Raw genomic sequence first — 25,745 nt, 5'->3', positions numbered from 1 at the left:
GGGGCCGGAAAGTGCACTCCCACAGCCTTATTCCCGTTTCCGGCCTCCTCTCTAGGCGCCAGAGAAAAACTCTCTGCCTTTAACCCCTTCGTGGAAGCCGCTGCGGGGAGGGGGCGACAGCACAAAGCAGAAATGCAGCCCCAAACCAGGACAGACGATCCACCAGGCTTCCCTGAAGGCTGCAAATGTTCATTTCTCCATCTCTCTCCATCTCTTCTCAGATATTGTTGACAATTGGATCCAAAAATGTCAAACTTGGATTCATCATTGCATAATACTCTTTTCCACTGATCCCGTAATCCAATTTTTGTGAGTTTCAGCATATCTTAGCTGAAGCCATCTGTGGGATGCAGGCAGCACACAAAACCACACACTCTCTGGTGCGTGGAAAAACCTTTCTCCACATAACTCGTCTCTGGCACCTTTGCCCTAAGGCTATTTTCTTTACTTTCTGCCCTGGAGGCCTTTGGGCATAGGACTGGCATCCTAAGCAGCCAAGCATGTTAAGCATCACATAACAGTGTAGTTAAGCAAAGCATGACTGTGACTTGTAAATTCCTGCCAGCATTCCCCACTTATTTTTCTTGTCAGAAGCTAGTAGGAAAGTCACAAATGTGGATCGTGAGCGTGGGATGCTGGAACCATTATAAATGTGTACCCGTTTGTTTCATTTTATGACCTTTCTTGCCAAAGTTGTGAAGTGAATCACTGCAGGGTTTAGTTAGTAACGGGGTTGGGGTTATTTTGCATTAACATTTTTATTATTCAAAATACAAAGAAAAATAAAATAGTGGGAAATTAAGGGTAGGAAAAAGGGAAGAAGGAAAATGGCATAGAGGGAGGAGAAAGATGTTGACTTCCGACTCTTTTTAGCATAGTAAAATATAATAAGGTTACAACTTCAACTTTACTTTTACACAGTCGTTTATACTAGCCATTTCTTACTTAACCTACTTAATCCAGATGTCTCCAACCATTCTCGGTTGGCGGACTGGAGGGAAAGAGGGAGAAGAGTTTTATGCGCGTGCACACACATAAAAGGGGCCGCGAGCACCTGCGATGCAAACAGGGCAGTGCTGGCACCCAGATGACACTCGCTAGGACCGCCCCATTTTTGCCGCACAGGCGCTAGTGCCACCCTGTCTTCGCTGCACACACAACCATTTTGCCCAAGCCCCACCCCAATTTTGCCAGGGCGGCAGTGCTCGCATGAGTGGGGATGAGTGCGTACCCTGGGCAGCCTGTCCCGCCTGGGTTGGGGACCCCTGATCTAATCAGCAAAAGCCAAATTTCATTTTCTTCCATCGTAGGCACAAAATCCAGAAGCAATTTCCAAATAAAAACATAATTACATATATACTCCTCTTCAGATAAAGAGATCAGTCTAAGCATCTGTACTTTTTTCTTTGCTTTGGGAAATAATAATATATGTTTCTGCTTAGGCTTATTAATCTTTGTATACTATCATTTCTGTTAACAAAATTCACGCAACTCTTTAAGATCCTTTAAGATTTTTTTAACATCCATTTTAAAACACTAAACTTTTCCTTTAAAACATTTCTAAAATCAATGTTCTAGTATATCTTTTTTTTAACTTCATTTTAATATACGCACTTTGAAGTTCACTTTCAGTTCTATTTTACAAACTTAAAAATTACTGAAGTATTATATATGAAGGGGAAAAAACATTTTCAAACCCAATTTAAAATACAAAACTGTATTAAAGCTTTCTATTACACATATCAGGCCAATAAAAATCCAAGAAACTCCAATTAGCTCATTAAATTTTAGTCGGTTGAATTTATTCTCATAAACTCTTTTTCTTCTCTAGAATGTCTATTAAATAAATATGAAGCTCTATTTATCAAAGTATTCTCCACTTTGTTAGTGTCCATGTAGTCCAAAAATGTATCCTAAAACAGGTCCCCAACCTGTGGGCTGCGGCCCATTAACAGGCAGTGGCCTAATTGCCACTGAGCCACGTGAATGTGTACAGCCCAAGGTGTGTGAACCTCATTGCAGACCCTCGTGGCCCCACTCGTGTGAGCCTCGTAGCCGGCACTCGCAGTCTCACATTCACTGGCCCGTCCCACAAAATCATCCCCTTTCCCACTATCCTCCAGGCCGCCAACCTGCAAAGATAAGGAACTCCTCCCTAAAGACTTGCAAATTTCCTTGGAACAATCTCCAAGATATTTTACTAAACTTCTCGTCCTGCCCTCAGATGCCTTAGAGAGTAAGTCAATCCCCTCTTCTTGGTGACAGCCCCTCAAGTACTGGAATACAGCTATCATGTCCCTCCTAATGATTGCCTTTGATAGCCTAGATATACTGCAGGGTTTAGTTAGTAACGTTTTTGACTTAAGTGTCCAGACCCTTTATCATCTTTACCGCTCTTCTCTGCACAATTTCCAGGGTTTCAACAACTTTTTGTATCGTGGTGACCAAAACTGGATACAGTATTTGAAATGTGGTGTCACCAGCACTGTGTGAAGCAATTCTCTCTCTTCCTGTTGTCTTGACACTATGCCTCTGTTGCTGCAATCTAGGACTGCATTGGCTTTTTTGGGCAGTTGCAGCACAATAATGGCGCAAGTGGTACTTGTCCACTTGTGCCCCAGGGATACATAGTCTGCCTTTTTGGAGACCTCCTGGAGGCAGCCATCATTTTCACTGTGCCCACAATCTCTTAACACAGTCTACAAAGGGTTAAGGTAGCAGAACTGAACGGTCGGTCCCAGGCCCAGGCGACAGTGACCAAGATGCAGCCACCAATTTGGCCCAGAGGCAGGCGTGGCAAAATAGCAGCTGCTTCCACAAGTCCACCATATGGCCCCTGCCTTCCTTCACCAACTTGAGGTTCAGAGATCTTCAAAAGGTATGGAGGAGGAGGCTGTGAGGCGTGGTGTGGTGAGAGTCAAGATTAAGGATTGAAAGGATCCAAGGGAAGTGGGAAAGACTGTGGGGATCCTGTGGGGAAGGGAAAGGCCTGGAGGGAACTAAAAGGGAAATGAGGTCTTTGGAAGGCAAACCTGGGTCTGTGCTTTCATGACATGCTAACATAGCCCACGGATGCATGTCCTGCTCTTCTTCACATTCAAAAGGCACAGAGGACTTAAATTTCTTTAATTGTTTCATCAGGGAGAGAAAGAGGTGGGATAGTTCATCAAGGTAGTCTTGTTTAACCACCATTGCAAGATGCAACCGTAACTGAGGTAAAAATTGTTATCTCGAGGAAATTTGTATGTTGGCTGGGGAATTCTGGCGCTCAAAATCTGGAGGACACCAAGGTAGAAGAATGAAACTCCACAGGGGGGAATTCCATAATCAATATACAAAAAACACCACCCAAAAGCCTTTTTGACAAATTGCACAACTTCTGCAAAAGGAAATATCCAGTAATTTCTGCTGAAAACCAGAAATAAAAAGCTAGTCTTTATCAAACTAATAATTTCCACTTATTTCTCTCTGCCAACTGGTCTAATCCTGAGAAGTGGACTAAAAAGGATTAGGCCAGAATTAAAATAGTCAATTTCTCACCTACACTCTCAATGGGAGATCCGAAATAAAAATCAAACCTTCTTTAAATTCATCAGCTTTTGCCTCATGTCAAATTTCTTGTATTCAATAAGGGGTGATTTACGCTTGAGGTACCATCCACAGAATGGATATTTGACAGATGTCCGCCCATGTGAATCCTCTGGTGCATCAACAGGTTGTAAGTATGACTGAAACTTTTCCCACAAAAAGGACATTTAAAGGGCTTGTCTCCTGTGTGAGTTCTCTGGTGCATCACCAAGTGTGAAGTTGTAATGAAACTTTTCCCACAATCGGGACATTCAAAAGGTTTCTCTCCTGTGTGAGTCCTCTGGTGTATCACCAGACTGGAATTCCGACTGAAACTTTTACCACAATCTGGACACTCATACGGTTTCCCTCCCATGTGCATCCTCTGGTGGTTCACAAGGTAGGAATTTTCCTTGAAATTTTTCCCACAATCAGGACATTCAAATGGTTTCTCTCTTGTGTGAATCCTTTGGTGTGTCACCAGACTAGAACGGTAATTGAAACTTTTCCCACAAACTGGACACTCATATGGTCTCTCTCCTGTGTGAATCCTCTGGTGTATCACTAGTTCATAATTCTGACTGAAACTTTTCCCACAATCAGAACATTCAAAGGGTTTCTCTCCTGTGTGAGTCTTCTGATGTTTCACCAGGTTGGAATTGTGAGTGAAACTTTTGCCACAATCTGGACACTCATACGGCTTCTCTCCTGTGTGAGACCTCTGGTGTATTACCAGGCTGAAATTCTCACTGAAACTTTTCCCACAGAGAGCACATTCAAAGGGTTTCTCTCCTGTGTGAGTCCTCTGGTGTCTCACCAGGAGGGAATTCTGACTGAAACCTTTCCCACACTCAAGACATTCAAATGGTTTCTCTCCTGTGTGTATTTTCTGGTGACTTGTGAGCTGGAATTTTCTAATGAAACTTTTCCCACAATCTGGACACTCATATGATTTCTTTTGTGTGTGAGTCCTTTGGTGTTTCACCAGGGTGGAATTGTGACCGAAACCTTTCCCACAATGAGGACATTCAAAGGGTTTCTCTCCTGTGTGAGTCCTCTGGTGTATCACCAGGCTGGAACTGTGACTGAAACCTTTCCCACAATCAGGACATTCAAAGGGTTTCTCTCCTGTATGAGTCCTCTGGTGTTTCACCAGGCTGGAATGGTCACTGAAACCTTTTCCACAATCAGGACATTCATAGGGTTTCTCCCCTGTGTGAGTCCTCTGGTGTTTCACTAGGCTGGAATTGTGACTGAAACCTTTCCCACAATGAGGACATTCAAAAGGTTTCTCCCCTGTGTGAGTCCTCTGGTGTATCACCAGGCTGGAACTGTGACTGAAACCTTTCCCACAATCAGGACATTCAAAGGGTTTCTCTCCTGTGTGAATCCTCTGGTGTGACACCAGGTTAGAAATCTGACTGAAACTTTTCCCACACTCGGGACATTTAAACGGTTTCTCTCCTGTGTGAGTCCTCTGGTGTGTCTCTAGGTTAGAAAACTGAATGAAACTTTTCCCACACTCGGGACATTTAAAGGGTTTCTCTCCTGTGTGAGTCCTCTGGTGTATCACCAGGTGTGAATTCCGACTGAAATGTTTCCCACAATCAGGGCATTCAAAGGGTTTCTCTCCTGTGTGACTCCTCAGGTGTATCACCAAGTGGGAATTCCGACTGAAACGTTTCCCACAGTCCAGACATTCAAAGAATTTATCTCCTTTTTGAGTCCTTTGGTGACTCATGAGGTGGAAATGTCTAATGAAACTTTTCCCCAAACTGGACACTTATACACTTTTTCCTTGGTGTGAGTCCTCTGACGTATCACCAAGTTGCTCTATAGTTGCTAAGGCATTTACCTCAGTGAGAGCATTTGTAGGGCATCTGTCCTGTCTGTGTCTTTCCACGAACCACAAGAAAGCTGTTCAGACTAAACCTTTTGTCCCAGTTCTAGCATTTCAATGGCTTTTCTACAGTGTGGATCTTCTCGTGCATAATCAGTTGTTATGTACCATTAGGGTATTTCCCACAATTGGCACCTCCGTACAGCTTTTCCACCAATGATATTCTTGAGCGTGTCAAAAATATAGGCGATTCCTTATTTAGTGGTGCTTTGAGTCAAGCCATTTTTTTCTGCACAGGTTGAGGCCTGCCTTACTGTATGCTGTACATGCCTGTCTAATTGGCCTTTTGTTCCCACTGACTTCCAGATATTTCCCTCTTTTTCGGAATCAAAAATAAACTCTATTGATTTTTTGTGTAATGTATCGTGGAGTTTTGTGAAGTGTACTTTTACCAGCTTCAAATATCTTCTTGGTTTTCTCTTGTCTCTCTCTCACCTGCTGAGGAAAGTGAAGAATTTTGTGGCTTTCTGAAGGAAGTGGAAAATATTTGAATTTCTGGCTTGATTTCCTTTCCTTTTAAAAGCTGCTTCTTATTCTCCGTTGTCCAGGGTACTCTTATTGCCATCCTCTTTATCTATAAGATTCAAAGAAAAGTATAACTTTAGTTTTTTATAAAATGGCTTCAGAAGATGTGAGAAAAGAAAAAAGTATACATTACAATTAATTAACACAATTAATTCTTCCCAATTAAGAGGCTGTGCGGTTTTGAAATAGTTGGCATTGTCTGAATAAAGGTATTATTCCAAATGAAGATGTTGCAGCTGAGAATAAAGATCACCTGACAGTAGAAGATGGAAAGGGTTTCACAGAAGGTGCTAGGCGAGCGCAGAACATGGAAGATGAAAGGCTTGGACCTTGCCAAGAAAGTAGCCCATTTTGTTAAGCAAGATCTCTGGTTGTGGATGGGAAAAGAAGTGAAAGAAAAGGGTGAAAGAAAAAAATGTCTTCCCTTTGACCTTGCTGGTCAAGCTCCTGTCTCTCTTCGCTCACCCAATGGATTAATTCTAAAGATAAGAATTTTATCTTGTGACTGTTTCTTACTACTACACTTGGGGAGTAGATCAATGCGTGACCTTGCTGTAAAAAGCAGCTGGATTTTCTCCTCCAGCAGGGGATGCTAGGCAGAAGAGTGCATTTCTCAGTTACCACTTACCTCTCTGTAATCCTTCTTTAAATACTGTAACCAATTTTGGTCTCCACAGTATAAAAAAAGGGTGAGACTCCAGAAAAAATGCAGAGAAGAGCAACAAAGATGATTAGAGGACTGGAGGTTAAAACACATGAAGAACGGTTACAGGGACTGGGCATGGCTACTCTAGTGAAGAGAAGGACCAGGGGAGACATGATAGCAGGCATCCAATATTTGAGCGGCTGTCACACAAAGCACCTGAGGGCCAGGCAAGGAATAACAGGTGGAAACTGATCAAGGAGAGATTCAACCTAGAAATAAGGAGAAATTTTCGGACAGTGAGAACAATCAACCAATGGAACAGATTGCCTTCAGAAGTTGTGTGTCAGAATCCATTTATATTCCATTCCTAATTTTTTTTATCTGCGTAAACCTAAATCTCACACCCCTCACTGGATTCTGCCATCCACAAGGAAGAGAGAAGATGTCAATTGGCCACCCCCATCCATTAGATGCAAGGTTGTTTATTCAGCCTGCCTAGAGGCCATCATCAAAGACCAGAGGAAGAACTGAGAAGAACAAAAGCAAGAAGGGGGGCGGGGTAAGGTCCCTTCCAATTCTATTATTCTATTCTATTCCATGGCCAGGCACCCTAAGAAATATGCCTATTACTCCCAAACATCTCAGTTCTCAAAACATCTTGGAGAGGTTAAAATAAATTATCATATATCTACAATATGTGGGAACATGTGTGGGGAATGCCCTTGTTTTTTGTTAAAAATGATCAATCTAGACAGTGATTAATCCTTTCAAAGCACTTGGGGATAATGGACCTCTGCCCTCCCCTTTTAAAAAACCCCCAGTCAAAATACCATCATCCATGTAGGGCTGTTCACATACGTGGGCAGAGAGAGAAACAGGGACGCAGCAGTCTCCAGAGAGGGAATCCGGGCACCTAAGAGAGGCAGATTCAGGGGCTCCATCTCAAAGGAAGCCCACCTGGACAGGGCAGCCCATTGGCCAAGCCCACCTGGACGCCTCTCGGCTCTCCCTCACCCGCCTTCCAGACGCCATTCAGCTCCTCCTCGCAGGGTCCCCGCCCTCCCCTCCAGCCTCGCTCCCTCCCAGCCCAGAGCTCCCCCCGTCCTCTCCCTCCTCCTCCTCCCCTCCAGGCACTGGCAGGCTGACCCTCCCCAGCAGCGAGAGGGGAACGTGGGAACGGGGGTGCCCAACCTTCCGGGAATCCCCGGGAGCCCCCAGGCGGGGAGCCGGGCTGCGCCAAGAGGGGGGGCTGCGGGGCAGGAGGGGGGCTCGGGGGAAGGACCTGGAGGGGATCGGAGAGCCGTTCGCGGAAGCCGCAACCCAGGAGGAGGAGAAGCGAAGGCGCAGCGCTTCCCACGGAGCAGAAAAGCCCGCGAGGAAAGGCGGAGACTCGGAAGGGGAGGGGGCGCAACTGGGGGAAACCCACCTGGCTCTCCCTCCCTCCCCCGGGGATTCCCCCTCCCCTTCCCCCCCCGGGGATTCCCCCCTCCTGATTGCCCTCCCCCTCTCGGAGCCTCCTCGCCCACCTGGCGCCCTTTCAGCGACCCTCCCCGCGAGGGGAATCTCCGCAGCGCTGCCGTAAGAAAGGTTGGGAGAGCAGGAAAAGGGGCGGGAGGGGCCGGAAAGTGCACTCCCACGGCCTTATTTCCGTTTCCGGCCTCCTCTCTAGGCGCCAGAGAAAAGCTCTCTGCGTTTAACCCCTTCGTGGAAGCCGATGGGGGAGGGGGCGACAGCACAAAGCAGAAATGCAGCCCCAAACCAGGACAGACGATCCACCGTGTTTCCCTGAAGGCTGCAAATGTTCATTTCTCCATCTCTTCTCAGATATTGTTGACAAGTGGATCCAAAAATTTCAGACTTGGATTCATCATTGCATAATACTCTTTTCCACTGAACCCGTAATTCAATTTTTGTGAGCTTCAGCATATCTTAGCTGAAGCCATCTGTGGGATGCAGGCAGCACACAAAACCACACACTCTCTGGTGCGTGAAAAAACTTCTCCACACAACCGGTCTCTGTTGCCCAAATTGTTGATGACCTCTGCCCTAAGGCAATTTATTTACTCACTGCCCTGGAGGCCTCAAGGCATAGGACTGGCATCCCCATCACTAAGCATCTGGTCATTAAGCATGTTAAGCATCACATGACAGTGTCAACTTACATCCGTTCCTCTGTAGTTGTTAAGCAAAGCATGATTGTGACTTGCAGATTCCTGCCGGCATTCCCCACTTACGTTTCTTGTCAGAAGCTAGTTGGACAGTAACAAATGGGGATCGTGAGTGTGGGATGCTGAAACCATTATAAATGTGCACCTGTTTGTTCCATTTTATGACCTGTAGGAAACCTGTGATATTTCCACCTTAGGCTCACATAAAATGGCGCAGGTCTGGCTCAGGGCAGAGATAAGTTTCGTTTCTGTTCATAAGTTGTGTTTTACCAAAAATCAGATGACCTTGCTACGTGCAGACGGACACCCGTTGGAACACGTACAAGAAAGTAACACATACTTGCTCTTGAAAAACATACCCAGGTAATTTTGGAATTAATTAATGATAGATTTGCACAGATGGAGGAGAAATTGGAGAAATTGGAGGAGAGAATGGAGGAGAGGATGGAACAGAAGTTCAGAGTGATGAAGGCAGACATCTTGTCTTCAGTGTATAAAGTGGCTGAATGTGTGGAAGAATTGGAGGAAAAAGTGGAAGACTTGACTCAAAAGAATGCTATATTAGAAGCAAAAGTATTGGAGAATGAAGATTTAAGAGACAAAATGGATAAAGAACTGAGTCTTGCTCAATATTACCAGATGCAGTTTGCCATTAGAATTAGAGGCTTAAAGGAGAATATTAAGGAAGATCTAAAGCAGCTGGTTTCTGAGGCTCTCGAAGTAGTATTGAAACAGCCAGCATCTGAAATAAAAGGAGGCATGGATAAAGTGTTTCGTGTGAATTCATGGATTGTTAGACAGAGAAAGTTGCCTAGAGATGTGGTGGTTTATTTTGCAAAAAGGGAAATTAGAGATGAAGTTATACGAGCTGCTTATGATACTAAAGTTGTGATTGCTGATCAAGAAGTTTTGGTTCTAAAAGAAATTCCTCCAAAGATTTTAAGGAGAAGGAAGGATTTTACATTTCTTGTGCAAGAGCTCAAGCAACGAGATATAAGGTTCAGATGGGAGATCCCAGCTGGGTTGATGGTGATGCATGAAGGTAAAAGGTACCGTCTGGTTACTGTGATGCAAGCGCGTGATTTTTACAATAATGTTTTAAAAGCAACGCCATTAACACTTCTGGAAGCTGCAAAGGGATCTGGAGAAGGAGAACATCAAGAGGCTGAAGATGGACAGATAGAAGAGAACGGTGTTGGAGGAGATCAAGTTACAACTTCGTTGGATGATCCTATAGAACAGAGGGTGACGCGTGCTGCTTTAAAACGATCCAAAAAGAGAAAATAGTAGGATTAGCAGAAGTCTATGGAACTTTTACAACGTACTTATAGTCAAGTAATGGGAGGTGGGAAAAGATTTGGGTGAAGACGCAATATATTTTTATATGTGGTGGATTTGTGGAAAGGTTGAGGCTTTTTGGATGAAAGTTTGGTGGAATATACAGAAGATTTTTAAATGGAGGTTAAAGTTTTGTTCGCAATCTTTTTTGCTTGGAATAATTACAGATGTTACAGTTCTGGATATTAAGTTGATGTTGAATTTAATTACGGCAGCAAGACTTTTGATAGCTCAGTACTGGAAGAGGAACTGCCGACTACAGAAGAGTTGACTTTAAAGTTTTCCGATCTGGTTGAGGTGGCGAAGATTTTGGTCAATTTGAAAGATTATTTGTAAGAATGTTATATTATGGAATGGAGAAAATGGATTGAGTTTATTTAGGACAAGTATAGGGTTAAGAAGTATTATGTAGTATTTGAATAACTCTTTTTTCTTTTCTTCTCTTTTTATCTTGGGTTTTTTTTTATATATATATTTAATATTATTAAGGTTTGTTTTATCCTATATAAGCTAGAGAGTGATAGATTTTAGAGTTTAGGGTTGTTAGCATATGGTTGTTTATGTTTGCTTTTTTTCTTATATATACCTTGTATTTAGCTCTGGGAAGTGGGGGGGAAGGGGGGGAGGGGGGAGAGGAAGGGGGGGAGGGAGAAGGGAGGGGGAGGGGGGATTTGTACGGGGAAAATTGTATGTTAAAACTTTTTAATAAAAAAAAAAGAAAGTAACACATACAAGATAGTTACAAGAACAAAGACATTCCATACAGACAGTAGCTGATTTATAACCTTAAGATAATTGCTTAGTGCATGGCTGAGATGTAACCATTCTCAACCTTAAGATAACGGTTTCATGGATAGCTGAACGCTTAGATAATTGTTTGTTGCTAATTGCTTGTTGCTGATGCGTTGCTGGTATCTCAATAAAAGAGAGCTTGGGACTTCGGTCTGGGCCCTCATCCCGAGAAAGCTCAGAGAGATGTGTCCTCATTCATTGACAAGATCATGAGGAGCCCGCCGGGTGCGAAAAAACCCACAACTGGTGACCCCGACGTGATTCTGCGGAATACGTCTTCAGCCGTCCATCCTCATTCACCCGATGGTGGCCGTGCTCAACCTGGCTGTTCACAAGCAGCAGGTTCCCAGCAACCCGGCTGCTTCAAGCAACGGGTTCCCAGCACCCCAACGTGATCTGCTGCGAGTCTATACGTCTCTGACGGTCTCCATACTCATCGTCTGGAATAGGCTGTGCACACGATCTCGCCTCATGAAGATGACGATCCATTCGTGAGTATGGGGAACAAATTTTCTAAGCAACAGGCAGCGCACCTGAAAGGAAATAGTCAGAACTTCTAATATTTTACTTAAAAGTAGTGGCAAACAATTACCAGCAGTTTCAAAAAAGGAGTTGATTGCTTTAATGGAATATATTTGGGAAAATACTCCGGCTTATCCGGAAAAGGGCTCGTTGAAAACAGGGACTTGGAGAAAAATTGGAGAATGGCTCCACGAACCTCCTCGAGCACCTCCAAAAATGTTAACAGCCTGGCGAGTCTTAATGGAAAGTTTGTGGATTCACGAAAAGGGACTTAAAGAAGCCTTTTCCGTTTCTCCGGCTCCCCCTCCTTATGAGGAACCTATTCAGCCGGGAGAAACTCAGCAGGGCACCTCAGCTGCGGCTCCCAGTGCCCCTCAGGCTCAGCCAGAAGTAATTAACAATTATCCTAAGAAGGAATGGTGGCAAATTCTGTTAGACAAGCCGCCTGATCAGGACAGCTAACATTGGGAGATTTGTCTTGCTATCCAGTAAACATCTAACCAGCTCCGGCAGCTGGAGGAACTGGAAGTCCATTGCACACATGATACTGACACCTTCACAATATGTAGTTTGGGAATCTGAGTATAAAAAAAAAGAAATAGAGAAAAAAAATTCTTGCTGGATTACCTCAAGGAGTAGATAGGGATCAATTATTTGGCACAGGACAATTCGTTACAAATGACCAACAGGCTCAAAGCCCAAGGGAGGCTTTTAATTTGATACAGGAAGGGGCTTTAGCTGCTTTCCGCAAGATAGATGATCCTCACGGAAAAGCTAAAATGTCTTTTGCAAAAGTTTATCAAGGTCCCAATCAGGCTTATTCAGAATTTGTGGATAGACTGCAGGAAGAAATAACAAGGGAAATAGACAACAAATATGCCTGAAATGAACTCCTGTTAAAATTGGCTTATGTGGGGCTTGAAAGAGCCTCTTGGGGCGAGCTGTTCTCAGTAAAATCCAGGGGCGCGCCTGTTGATTTCAACTGCCTGGACTTGTCTGAGATCTAGCTTCCCATTGCAGGCTCCGAGCCAAGCTAAATTGACAATTCTGGTCTACCAAATCAAAGAATAGGAAAGTAGTAGTTGTTGTAAACCTAAAGAAAAGAAAAATCAAAGAAATAAAACCAAGTTTTTCTTCTAACTTTTTCTTTTAATCTAGCTTTTTGGACTATTGTTTTGGCCTAAAACCCCAAATTGATATGTGTGTTTTGTTCTGTTTTAAATAAATGTTGTTTTAATAGTATGTGTGTATATATGTCTGTCTGTGTTGTTCTGTGTTATTTCCAAGACTTGGAAGAGGGTCAAAATCCTCTCTGATAACACCAAACAAAAAGGCCTTATTTAACAATGTATGGTTTGTCTGGAGAAAGTATGAAATGGAATTTTTGTATGTGAAATTGTTTATGCAAGCAGTCAGAATGGAAGTGAATGAGTTAAGTTGCTGATATGTAAATGTGAGTGTGTTAGCCCTCAAACCCAGCTACCACCCCCCACCCCGTCCCAGGCTGTGAAAGGAACAGTAAACTGCAGATTTTATTGTTGTAAAAGCCATGGATGATGTGTGAGAGAAAATGCATGTAAAGGAGAGCAAACTATTTTTTTTTAGTGGTGAGATTTTTGTACAGTTTCTTTTACTCCCCCCCAACCCCGCTGTGTTACTTTAAGAGTGAGAAAGGGAGAGACAGCCAGAAAGGGGGGGTGGCTGGTCCTTTTAACCATTTTTTTTTCTCTGCTTAGAATTCCAGTCTGAGAAAGGGGGGTGGATGTGAAACTTGATACCCACTCTTGCAGTTTCAGGTTGCAATTTTTTTTACTCGAAAGAGGAGAGATTATTTGTTGGACAAGTTTTTTGAATTCTTTGAGTTTTAGTTAAACATCACCCAAAAGAAATTACTCTGATCTTTTTGTGGAGTTGTTTTTTGTTTTTGTTTTTTTGTTTTTGATGTTTTTGTGTCTGTGTGCAGGACACATTGATGGAAGGTGATATCTGGGAGAATTTCCCTCCCTTAATCAGCACTAACCTGTGGATTTTATACCTTACAACAGGCTCTGAGATTGTTAATAAAGGAAAAGGGGAACATATACACTGACTCCAAATATGATCATGGAATCTTCAATACTTTTGGAGAAGAGAAATGTAGAGGATTGATTAATAGCTAAGGGAAACAGTTGGCTCATGCAAAAGTTGATAGAAGCTGTGGAAGCAGAAAAGACAGAAGTTAGGCCAGAATGGCAGAAGGGCAGTGAATGAATGGATAATAGAAGGGAGAAACAGAAAAGTGGTTTTTAACTTGGTTTGCACAGATTTGTGAATTGCATGCATTAAAATTGTTGGAAACAAGGGGATTGCCACTAACGGGATCATCCTAAACGTGTGAATTGTATGCCTTAACACAAGCCTTAGAATGCTGAAGGAACAAGAATGTACTATAGAAATATGGATAGGGAGAAACATGGGAAGTAGAAGAAAGTGAGAGGTAGATGTTGCATGATGGGAGTCGGATGTTGCTATTGTTTAACCAATTGAAAATTTTGGAGTGGATTCATTTATCCCATACGTCCAAAGTTTCTATTTTAACCAGAGAAGCACAATTGGCTCAATTGATTTTTAAAATTCGTCACCGAACGAAAGCCTTGATTGGGCTGGAGATAGACACTCTTTTTGTGCCTATGTCTTTGCAAATTTGGGAATCATTTTTTCAAACGAGTGAATTGCAATTTTCCTTAGCTGATTGGCATGGCAAGGTTTCTTGCCACCGACCACCCGATTATCGTTTGCAAATTGTTCGCACTGTACCCATTGACTGGTTGTCACCCTTGTCTCCTCACCCCCTACATTCGGCTGTTACAGTTTTTGCAGATGGGAGCAAGGAGTGTGGCTCCTGTGCCTGGTTGGAAAATGGTCAATGGAGAACCAAGCAAACAACACCCCAGCGGTCAGCTCAAAAAGCTGAACTGGCTGCTTCAATTTTGGCTTGTCAACTTTTTTCCTTTCAACCTTTGAATCTTGTTGTAGATAGCTTTTATGTTTATCACACAATTCAAGTGATTTATGGATCTTATTTATCCCCATCCATTCAACCAGATTTGTTACAACTTTTTTTAACCTTGCAAAATTTGCTTTTTGAACGCCAACATCCTGTTTTTGTTGCTCACATTCGTAGTCATCAGCCTTTTCCAGGTTTTTTGCAAGAAGGAAACAATGTTGCAGATCAGGCTGCCTCCGGACCTTCAGCCTGTTCTTTGCAACCCCTCACCCCCTGGGAAAGTCATTCATATTTTCATCAAAATTCCAAAGCTTTGCAAAAGCAGTGTGGCATCACCGCTGCAGAAGCTATTGCAATTCGCCAGCAGTGTCCAACCTGCAGTAAACAAGCAACTGCAATCCCTATGGGTGTCAATCCCAGGGGATTGGAGCCTTGCCAAATTTGGCAAATGGATGTCACACAATATGTACCATTTGCCCCATGGAAGTATTTGCATGTTTCAATTGATACCTTTTCAGGATTCATCATGGCTACCCCCCAAAGGGGAGAAGCCACCAAACATGTCATTAATCATTGTATTCGTCCAGCATTGCAGTGCTGGGATGTCCAAAAGAACTCAAAACAGATAATGGCCCTGCTTATAGCAGTCAAGCCATGGCAGAATTTTGTCATCATTGGCAAATCACACGCAAATTTGGAATTCCATATAATAGCCAAGGCCAAGCCTTGGTGGAAAGAGCTAACCAAACTTTGAAACATGCTTTAGATCGCTATAAAAATCAGAACGGGGGAAAACGAAACCCCAACCTCCCAGCAGTGCAAGAAACTCTTAACCTTTGCCTCTACACTCTGAACTTTTCAAACTTGACTGGCCATCCCTTAACCACAGCTGCAGAGCGGCATTTTTCTTCTTCTTCTTCTTCTTCTTCTTCTTCTTCTTCTTCTTCTTCTTCTTCTTCTTCTTCTTCTTCTTCTTCTTCTTCTTCTTCTTCTTCTTCTTCTTCTTCTTCTTCTTCTTCTTCTTCTTCTTCTTCTTCTTCTTCTTCTTCTTCTTCTTCTTCTTCTTCTTCAGATCTCCCTAAGCCACAGGTTTGGTACCGACAACTTCCAGACCTGACTTGGCAAGGCCCCGCAGACCTTATCACCTGGGGCAGAGGCTATGCTACAGTCCAACTGCCAGACAAAGTGCTGTGGATCCCTGGTCGTCATGTTCGCCCATATCATGCCTCCACAAAAACAACTACGGACCCCGCTAAAGACGACAGAATGGTTTGTGACTTTTTTCAGCCTTGTTCTAACACCACTGACTGATGCCACTAAAACACAATTCCATCTGAAAGCTTACCCCAGATGTCAAGTTTTGCCGTCTACTCAGCCTGCAGTATTTCATTGTGCCTCCACTTCACCAGTTATCCCATCCCGTTCTTTACAATGGCTCACACCTTTGACATTGGTTTCAGTCAAAAATGACTCTTTTCACACTGTTTTTATTCAAGACTCAGTGCTAACCTTGATTCTTTTTCCACCCATGATCAATCAAACCGCCAACTATTGGTGTTTTGGCTAAGACATCGTTGATAATTTTGAACATTATTGGATAGGGGTTCGAGACATTTGGCAGCCACATCCTCGCCCCTCTCGATCCCCACACCATGGAGTGATGCTTGGCCCTATCTTTGTTTATGGACATACTGGAGATATTATTTTCATTGTTCAGATCACTCTCAACCTTATTGCCCCATCACATGGACCCAGAAGGAACAACCTGTTGTCAACAACGAGTCTATGGTCATTTATCATTATCATCCATGTCGAGTTTTGCTTCAACTTCTTGTTAGCCCCAGGACCACTGGCTTCTATTATTGTCAAGGTTTCAGTAGAGGACGCCAATTTAAAGACTGGGTAGAACTTGCTTCCACTGATAACTTTGCTAAACCTCCCCTCTCCCAGGACTTGTTTGTTTACACGCATCGTTATAAGACCAAGGCAAGACAGATGAGCATGTATAAAGTTTTGTCCCGGTGTCAACGTTCCACTGATACTCAGACTGAGGGACAATGTGAACTCTGTATGGTTACCACCAAGCTAAGTACAACAATAACCAAAACATTTATATTATGCAAAATCGATTGGCCCTGGACTATCTCTTAGCTAAAGAAGGGGGGGTATGTGGAAAATTTAATCTTACAAATTGTTGTATTGAAATTGATGACAGTGGGAAAGTGATTCAGGAGATCACAGATAAAATGATTAAAGTAGCTCATGTTCCTGTTCAAACATGGAATGGTTTTAACTTTCAGGAATTATTTGGCTCCTGGTTTCCCAAATTACCTGGTTTGCAAGCTATTGTAGCTTTAATTAGTATGATTGCTTTAGGATGTATTATTTTGCCTTGTATTTTACCTATTTTTGTTAGAACTATTTCTAATAGCATTTCATTTATAGCAGAACAACGTGCCATCAAGCATGTAAATGCCTTGTGGGAAAAGAAATATCAGTTATTGCCTCAAGAAGACCTTGAGTCAAATACTAGACCGTGCCATTGAAAAGGCCTCCTTCGTATTAGACACAGATGGCGAGGAGGGCCAAAAGAAAGCCTTATGCTTAGCAACGGAATGCACCACATCTCTGTCCTCCTGAGCCCCTTGGGTCAAAAAACAAAAAGGAAGGAGATGTAGGAAACCTGTGATATTTCCACCTTAGGCTCACATAAAATGGCGCAGGTCTGGCTCAGGGCAGAGATAAGTTTCGTTTCTGTTCATAAGTTGTGTTTTACCAAAAATCAGATGACCTTGCTACGTGCAGACGGACACCCGTTGGAACACGTACAAGAAAGTAACACATACGACTTCCGGTGGCTCCGCGGCGCCGGAGACAGCCTTCCCGGGCTGCCCGCGGCTCAGCTGTGTGATTTTTCGCCCGAAACAGCGCCGATCAGCTGTTCGGGCGAATTTGAAGCCCCCTCCTCGGGAGAAGAGGAGGGGGTGAGCCCCCAGGTAGGGGTCGAGTTCTCCGGGGCCGCCTGAGCTTGGAGCTTGGGCGGCTGAAGGATTGAACTCCCCCGTAGCCTGGGCTGCTCCCAGCTGGCTAGTGTCTCTGCTCCGGACTTTATGGAGCAGAGCCAGGCGTCTGCGACCATCCCTGCTTGAAGGAGAGACTATGAAAGGAAAAGAGCAGGCAGAGCAGTACAAGAGGGAAAGATGAAGAGATGAAGAGGATTATTTTATTTTACTCTCAAGCTTGATGGACTTTGCTTAAAACTTAAAGTGAAAGTGCGTCACAATTGTAAGTAAAAGATGGCGGCTAAACCTCCCCCTAGAACTTTTCGGAGTGCTGGAAATTCTCCGGTGCAACAACAATCATTACTGCAGGCGTTGCATTCTCCTGATGTATTGACATCGAAGGATCTTGAAAAACATACCCAGTTAATTTTGGAGTCAATGGGTGTTAAATTTGTACAGATGGAGGAGAAATTGGAGAAATTGGAGCAGAGAATGGAAGAAAGGATGGAGCAGAAACTTAGAGAGATGAAGGTAGACATTTTGTCCTCAGTGCATAAAGTAGCTAAATGTGTGGAGGTGCTGGATGACCAAGTGGAAGACTTGACTCAAAAGAATGCTATATTAGAAGCAAAAGTATTGGAAATTGAAGATTTAAAAGACAAAATGGATAGCGAACAGAGTCTGGCTCAATTTTACCAGATGCAGTTTGCTGTTAGAATTAGAGGCCTAAAAGAGAATATTAAGGAAGATTTAAAGCAGCTGGTTTCTGAGGCTTTTGAGGGGGTATTGAACCATCCAGCATCTGAAATAAAACAAGGCATGGACAAAGTGTTTCGTGTGAATTTGTGGATTGCTAAGCAGAGAAAGTTGCCTAGAGATGTGGTGGTTTATTTTGTAAAAAGGGAAATTAGAGATGAAGTTATACAAGCTGCCTATGATACTAAAGTTGTGATTGCTGGTCAAGAAGTTTTGGTTCTAAAAGAAATTCCTCCAAAGATTTTAAAGAGAAGGAAGGACTTTATATTTCTTGTGCAAGAGCTCAAGCAAAGAGATATAAGGTTTAGATGGGAGATCCCAGCTGGGTTGAGCTTCATGTATGATGGCAAAAGGTACTGTTTGGGTACTGTGAAGCAAGCGCATGATTTTTACAACAATGTTTTAAAAGCAACCCCATCAACACTTCTGGAAGCTGCAGAGGGATCTGGAGAAGGAGAACATCAAGAGGATGAAGATGGACAGATAGACCAGAAGGGTACAGGAGGAGATCAAGCTGCAACTCTTTTGGATGATCCTAGAGAACAGAGGGTGACGCGTGCTGCCTTAAAACGCTCAAAAAAGATAAAAAAATAAGACCAGTAGAAATCTATGGAACTTCCACAATATACTTATAGTCAAGTGGTAGTTGTGTTTTTAAGAGTTTTGGGATGATATGTATGGTAACAGAATTTTCAATTTGGAATTAATGGATAATTTACTACAGAGGAAGAGGAAGAAAGTTTTGTGGGTTAATGCGGGTTAATTTGTGTAAGAACTATCTATTATAGCCTATTTTGGCTAGAGAGGTTAATAGGGATAGGCGCTTGTGATGTGTAAGTGAGAATATGTCTAGGTAATAGTGAATTGTGGAAGAAAATAGATGGGAATGATGCTAGTTTTCTTTTATTTTAGTTCTTTATACATATTTAGTATTGTTAAGGATTGGTTTACTCTATATAAGCTAGAGAGTGATGGATTTTAGAGTTTATAATTGTTAGTATATGATTGTTTATGATTGCTTTTTAGATATATACCTTGTATTTTGCTCTGGGAAGTCGGGGGGGGGGGAGGGGGGGAGGAGGGGAAGTAGAGGGGGGGGAGGCAGGGGAGGGAGGAGGGAGAGGGGGAGGGGGGGAGATAGGGGGGAGGTAGGGAGGGGAGGAGGGAGGGGGAAGGGGGGTTTTTTAAAGGAAAATTGTATTTTAAAACTTTTCAATAAAAAAAAAAAAAAGAAAGTAACACATACAAGATAGTTACAAGAACAAAGACATTCCATACAGACAGTAGCTGATTTATAACCTTAAGATAATTGCTTAGTGCATGGCTGAGATGTAACCATTCGCAACCTTAAGATAACGGTTTCATGGATAGCTGAACGCTTAGATAATTGTTTGTTGCTAATTGCTTGTTGCTGATGCGTTGCTGGTATCTCAATAAAAGAGAGCTTGGGACTTCGGTCTGGGCCCTCATCCCGAGAAAGCTCAGAGAGATGTGTCCTCATTCATTGGCAAGATCATGAGGAGCCCGCCGGGTGCGAAAAAACCCACAATGACCTTTCTTGCCATAGTTGTGAAGTGAATCACTGCAGGGTTCAGTGGGTTTTTTGCTCAATTTTTTATTATTTTTATTATTCAAAATACAAAATACAAAGAAAATAGTGGGAAACTAAGGGTAGGAAAAAGGGAAGAAGGAAAATGGCATAGAGGGAGGAGAAAAATGTTGACTTCCGACTCTTTTTAGCATAGTAAAATATAATAAGGTTACAACTTCAACTTTACTTTTACACAGTCGTTTATACTAGTCATTTCTTACTTAACTTATTAAATCCAGATGTCTCCAACCATTCTTGGTTGGCGGACTGGAGGAAAAGAGGGGGACGTTTTACGCGCGTGCGTGCACGCACATAAAAGGGGCCGTGAGCACCTGCGACGCAAACAGGGCGGTGCTAGTACCCAGATGACACTCTCTAGGACCGCCCCATTTTTGCCACACAGGCACTAGTGCCATCCTGTTTGCTGTGCGCCCAAACATTTTGCCCAGCGTATGGCTAGTCTAGTGAAAAGAAGGACCAGGGATGATATAATAGCCGTGTTCCCAAAATTTGAGGCTGCCACAAAAACGAGGGGACCAACCTATTTTCCAAAGCACCAGAAGGTGAGATAAAAAACAATGGAAGGAAACTAATGAAGTAAAGAAGCAATGCAGAACTAAAGAGAAACATCCTAAGAGTGAGAACAATTAACAGGTGAAATAACTTATCTTCAGAAGTTGCAATGTGTTGGCTTTTTTGGCAGCTGCAGCACACTGCTGGCTCATATTTAAGTGATTGTCCTAGACAGCCACAGTCTCTGGAGGCAAGCTATTCCATTGATTAATTGCTCTCAGTGATGGAAAAATTCTCTTTACTTCTATGTTGGATCTCATTTTAATAAACTTCTTGTCCTGCCCTCAGGTGCCTTAGAGAGTAAGTCAATCCCCTCTTCCTGGTGACAGCCCCTCAAGTACTGGAAGACAGCTATCATGTCCCTCAAGTATGATGCCCTTTGATAGCCTAGATATACCTAGCTCCCACAACTGATCACCAAATGATTTAGTGTCCAGACCCTTTATCATCTTTACCGCTCTTCTCTGCACAATTTGCAAGATTTCAAAAACTTTTCGTTATCGTGGTGACCAAAACTGAATACAGCATGTGAAATGTGATGTTACCAACACTGTGTGAAGCAATTCTATCTCTTCCTGTTGTCTTGACACTGTTGCTGCAACCTAGGACTGCATTGGTTTTTATTGGCAAATGCAGCACAATGGCGCAAGTGGTACTTGTCCACTTGTGCCCCATGGATACAGTCTGCCTTTTTGGAGACCTCCTGGAGGCAGCCATCATTTTCACTGTGCCCACAGTCTCTTAACACAGTCTACAAAGGGTTATGGTAGCAGAACTGAACGGTCAGTCCCAGGCCCAGGCAACAGTGACCAAAATGCAGCCACCAATTTGCCTCAGAGGCAGGTGTGGCAAAATAGCAGCTGCTTCCACAAGTCCACCATATGGCCCCTGCCCTCCTTCACCAACTTGAGGTTCAGAGATCTTCAAAAGGTATGGAGGAGGAGGCTGTAAGGCGTGGTGTGGTGGGCTTAAGGATTGAAGGGATCCAAGGGAAGTGGGAAAGACTGTGGGGATCCTGTGGGGAAGAGAAAGGCCTGGGGGGAACTAAAAGGGAAAGGTCTTTGGAAGGCAAACATGGGTCTGTGCTTTCATGACATGCTAACATAGCCCACGGATGCATGTCCTGCTCTTCTTCACATTCAAAAGGCACAGAGGACTTAAATTTGTTAAATGGCTTCATCAGGGAGAGAAAGAGGTGGGATAGTTCATCAAGGGAGTCTTGTTTAACCACCATTGCAAGATGCAACCGTAACTGAGGTAAAAATTGTTATCTCGAGGACTATTTGTATGTTGGCTGGGGAATTCTGGTGCTCAAAATCTGGAGGACACCAAGGCAGAAGAATGAAACTCCACAGGGGGGAATTCCATAATCAATATACAAAAAAACACTACCCAAAAGCGTTTTTGACAAATTGTACAACTTCTGCAAAAGGAAATATCCAGTAATTTCTGCTGAAAACCAGAAATAAAAAGCTAGCCTTTATCAAACTAATAATTTCCACTTATTTCTCTCTGCCAACTGGTCTAATCCTGAGAAGTGGACTAAAAAGGATTAGGCCAGAATTAAAATAGTCAATTTCTCACCTACACTCTCAATGGGAGATCCGAAATAAAAATCAAACCTTCTTTAAATTCATCAGCTTTTGCCTCATGTCAAAGTTCTTGTATTCAATAAGGGGTGATTTACGCTTGAGGTACCATCCACAGAATGGATATTTGACAGGTGTCCACCCATGTGAATCCTCTGGTGCCTCAACAGGCTGTAAGTATGACTGAAACTTTTCCCACAAAAAGGACATTTAAAGGGTTTGTCTCCTGTGTGAGTTCTCTGGTGCATCACCAAGTGTGAAGTTGTAATGAAACTTTTTCCACAATCGGGACATTCAAAAGGTTTCTCTCCTGTGTGAGTCCTCTGGTGTATCACCAGACTAGAACGGTAATTGAAACTTTTCCCACAAACTGGACACTCATATGGTCTCTCTCCTGTGTGAGTCCTCTGGTGTTTCACTAGGCTGGAATTCTCACTGAAACCTTTCCCACAGAGAGGACATTCAAAGGGTTTCTCTCCTGTGTGAGTCCTCTGGTGTTTCACCAGGCTGGAATGGTCACTGAAACCTTTTCCACAATCAGGACATTCATAGGGTTTCTCCCCTGTGTGAGTCCTCTGGTGTATCACCAGGCTGGAACTGTGATTGAAATCTTTCCCACAATCAGGACATTCAAAGGGTTTCTCTCCTGTGTGAGTCCTCTGGTGTATCACCAGGCTGGAACTGTGACTGAAACCTTTCCCACAATCAGGACATTCAAAGGGTTTCTCTCCTGTGTGAGTCCTCTGGTGTATCACCAGGCTGGAACTGTGACAGAAACCTTTCCCACAATCAGGACATTCAAAGGGTTTCTCTCCTGTATGAGTCCTCTGGTGTTTCACCAGGCTGGAATGGTTACTGAAACCTTTTCCACAATAAGGACATTCATAGGGTTTCTCCCCTGTGTGAGTCCTCTGGTGTTTCACCAGGCTGGAATTCTGACTGAAACCTTTCCCACAATGAGGACATTCAAAAGGTTTCTCCCCTGTGTGAGTCCTCTGGTGTTTCACTAGGCTGGAACTTTGACTGAAACCTTTCCCACAATCAGGACATTCAAAGGGTTTCTCTCCTGTGTGAATCCTCTGGTGTAACACCAGGTTAGAAATCTGACTGAAACTTTTCCCACACTCGGGACATTTAAACGGTTTCTCTCCTGTGTGAGTCCTCTGGTGTGTCTCCAGGTTAGAAAACTGAATGAAACTTTTCTCACACTCGGGACATTTAAAGGGTTTCTCTCCTGTGTGAGTCCTCTGGTGTATCACCAGGCTGGAACTGTGACTGAAACGTTTCCCACAATCAGGGCATTCAAAGGGTTTCTCTCCCGTGTGAGTCCTCTGGTGTTTCACCAGCTTGGAATGGTCACTGAAACCTTTTCCACAAACAGGACATTCATAGGGTTTCTCCCCTGTGTGAGTCCTCTGGTGTCTCACCAGGCTGGAACTGTGACTGAAACCTTTCCCACAATCAGGACATTCAAAGGGTTTCTCTCCTGTGTGACTCCTCAGGTGTATCAACAAGTGGGAATTCTGACTGAAACGTTTCCCACAATCAGGGCATTCAAAGGGTTTCTCTCCCGTGTGACTCCTCAGGTGTATCACCAAGTGGGAATTCTGACTGAAACGTTTCCCACAGTCCAGACATTCAAAGAATTTATCTCCTTTTTGAGTCCTTTGGTGACTCATGAGGTGGGAATGTCTAATGAAACTTTTCCCCAAACTGGACACTCATACACTTTCTCCTTGGTGTGAGTCCTCTGACGTATCACAAAGTTGCTCTAGTTGCTAAGGCATTTACCTCAGTGAGAGCATTTGCAGGGCATCTGTTCTGTCTGTGTCTTTCCACGAACCACAAGAAAGCTGTTTAGACTAAACCTTTTGTCCCAGTTCTAGCATTTCAATGGCTTTTCTACAGTGTGGATCTTCTCGTGCATAATCAGTTGTTATGTACCATTTGGGTTTTTTCCACAATTGGCACATCCATGCAGCTTTTCCACCAATGATATTCTTGAGGGGGTCAAAAATATGGGCTATCCCTGATTTAGTAGTGCTTTGATTCAAGTCGGTTTTTTCCTGCACAGGTTGAGGCCTGCCTTACTGTATGCTGTACATGCCTGTCTAATTGACCTTTTCTTGCCACTGAATTCCAGATATTTCCCTCTTTTTCGGAATAAAAAATGAACTTTCTTGATTTTTTGTGTAATGTATCGTGGAGTTTTGTGAAGTGTACTTTTACCAGCTTCAAATATCTTCTTGGTTTTCTCTTGTTTCTCTCTCACCTGCCGAGGAAAGTGAAGAATTTTGTGGATTTCTGAAGGAAATTGAAAATATTTGAATTTCTGGCTTGATTTCCTTTCCTTTTAAAAGCTGCTTCTTATTCTCAGTTGTCCAGGGTGCTCTTATTGCCATCCTCTTTATCTATAAGATTCAAAGAAAAGTGTAACTTTAGTTTTTTATAAAATGGCTTCAGAAGATGTGAGAAAAGAAAAAAGTATACATTACAATTAATTAACACAATTAATTCTTCCCAAATAAATTAAGAGGCTGTGCGGTTTTGAAATAGTTGGCATTGTCTGAATAAAGGTATTATTCCAAATGAAGATGTTGCAGCTGAGAATAAAGATCACCTGACAGTAGAAGATGGAAAGGGTTTCACAGAAGGTGCTAGGCGAGCGCAGAACATGGAAGATGAAAGGCTTGGACCTTGCCAAGAAAGTAGCCCATTTTGTTAAGTAAGATCTCTGGTTGTGGATGGGAAAAGAAGTGAAAGAAAAGGGTGAAAGAAAAAAATGTCTTCCCTTTGACCTTGCTGGTCAAGCTCCTGTCTCTCTTCGCTCACCCAATGGATTAATTCTAAAGATAAGAATTTTATCTTGTGACTGTTTCTTACTACTACACTTGGGGAGTAGATCAATGCGTGACCTTGCTGTAAAAAGCAGCTGGATTTTCTCCTCCAGCAGGGGATGCTAGGCAGAAGAGTGCATTTCTTTTTTTTTTTATTGAAAAGTTTTAAAATACAATTTTCCTTTAAGAATCCCCCCTTCCCCCTCCCTCCTCCCCCCCCTACCTCCCCCCCTCCCCCCCTCCCGACTTCCCAGAGCTAAATACAAGGTATATATATAAAAAGCAATCATAAACAATCATATACTAACAACTATAAACTCTAAAATCCATCACTCTCTAGCTTATATATGATAAAACAAGCCTTAATAATATTAAATATGTATAAAAAGAAACTAAGATAGGAAAAAACGAAAAGAAAAAAAAACGAAAGAAGACTTATTCAAATGCTACATAAGACTTCTTAACCCTATACTTGTTCTGGATAAACTCAATCCATTTTCTCCATTCCATAATATAGCGTTCTTGCGAATGATCTTTCAAATAGGCCGAAATCTTCGCCATCTCTGCCAGGTCGGAAACCTTTAAAGTCCACTCTTCTATGGTCGGCAGTTCCTCTTTCTTCCAATATTGGCCTATCAAAAGTCTTACCGCCGTAATTAAGTTCAACATCAACTTAGTGTCCACAACTGTAGCGTCTGCAATTATTCCCAACAAAAAAAGTTGCGGACAAAACTTTATCCTCTGTTTAAAAATCTTCTGCATATTCCACCAGACTTTTATCCAAAAAGCCTTAACCTTCTTACATGTCCACCATATGTGAAAATATGTTGCCTCTTCATCACCACACCTCCAACATTTAGGCTGATAATTCGGATACATACTTGCAAGCTTTTTAGGATCTAAATGCCATCTATAAAACATTTTGTAAAAGTTCTCTCTTAGATTTTGAGCTT

At 42.9% G+C, this 25,745-nt stretch overlaps 1 protein-coding gene across 9 annotated transcripts in view; it reads right to left on the bottom strand.

The window, feature by feature from the left end:
- Positions 1–751: 751 nt before the first annotated feature.
- LOC308664089 (uncharacterized protein) overlaps positions 752–25,745 on the bottom strand; it is a 71,447-nt gene continuing 46,453 nt past the window's right edge. For 4 of the 9 annotated variants that reach the window (XM_081321079.1, XM_081321083.1, XM_081321072.1 and 1 more), the window contains 2 exons: positions 23,747–24,366; positions 752–6,041 (listed from right to left, as the gene is read on the bottom strand). In XM_081321079.1, the coding sequence (XP_081177205.1) occupies positions 3,605–5,308 (1,704 nt within the window). In that variant the 5' untranslated portion in view covers positions 5,309–6,041; positions 23,747–24,366 and the 3' untranslated portion in view covers positions 752–3,604. Of the gene's footprint in view, positions 6,042–6,620; positions 6,908–7,468; positions 7,700–8,164; positions 8,222–23,746; positions 24,367–25,745 lie in introns of those variants that run through there. The other 5 variants (XM_081321082.1, XM_081321073.1, XM_081321081.1 and 2 more) reach the window with 5 other exon arrangements.

Source organism: Vipera berus, assembly GCF_964194415.1.
Source record: "Vipera berus genome assembly, chromosome: 2".
Taxonomy (NCBI): Eukaryota; Metazoa; Chordata; class Lepidosauria; order Squamata; family Viperidae; genus Vipera; species Vipera berus.
The sequence above is the reverse complement of the archived record's forward strand: the minus strand, read 5'-3'. Positions and strand labels throughout refer to the sequence as shown.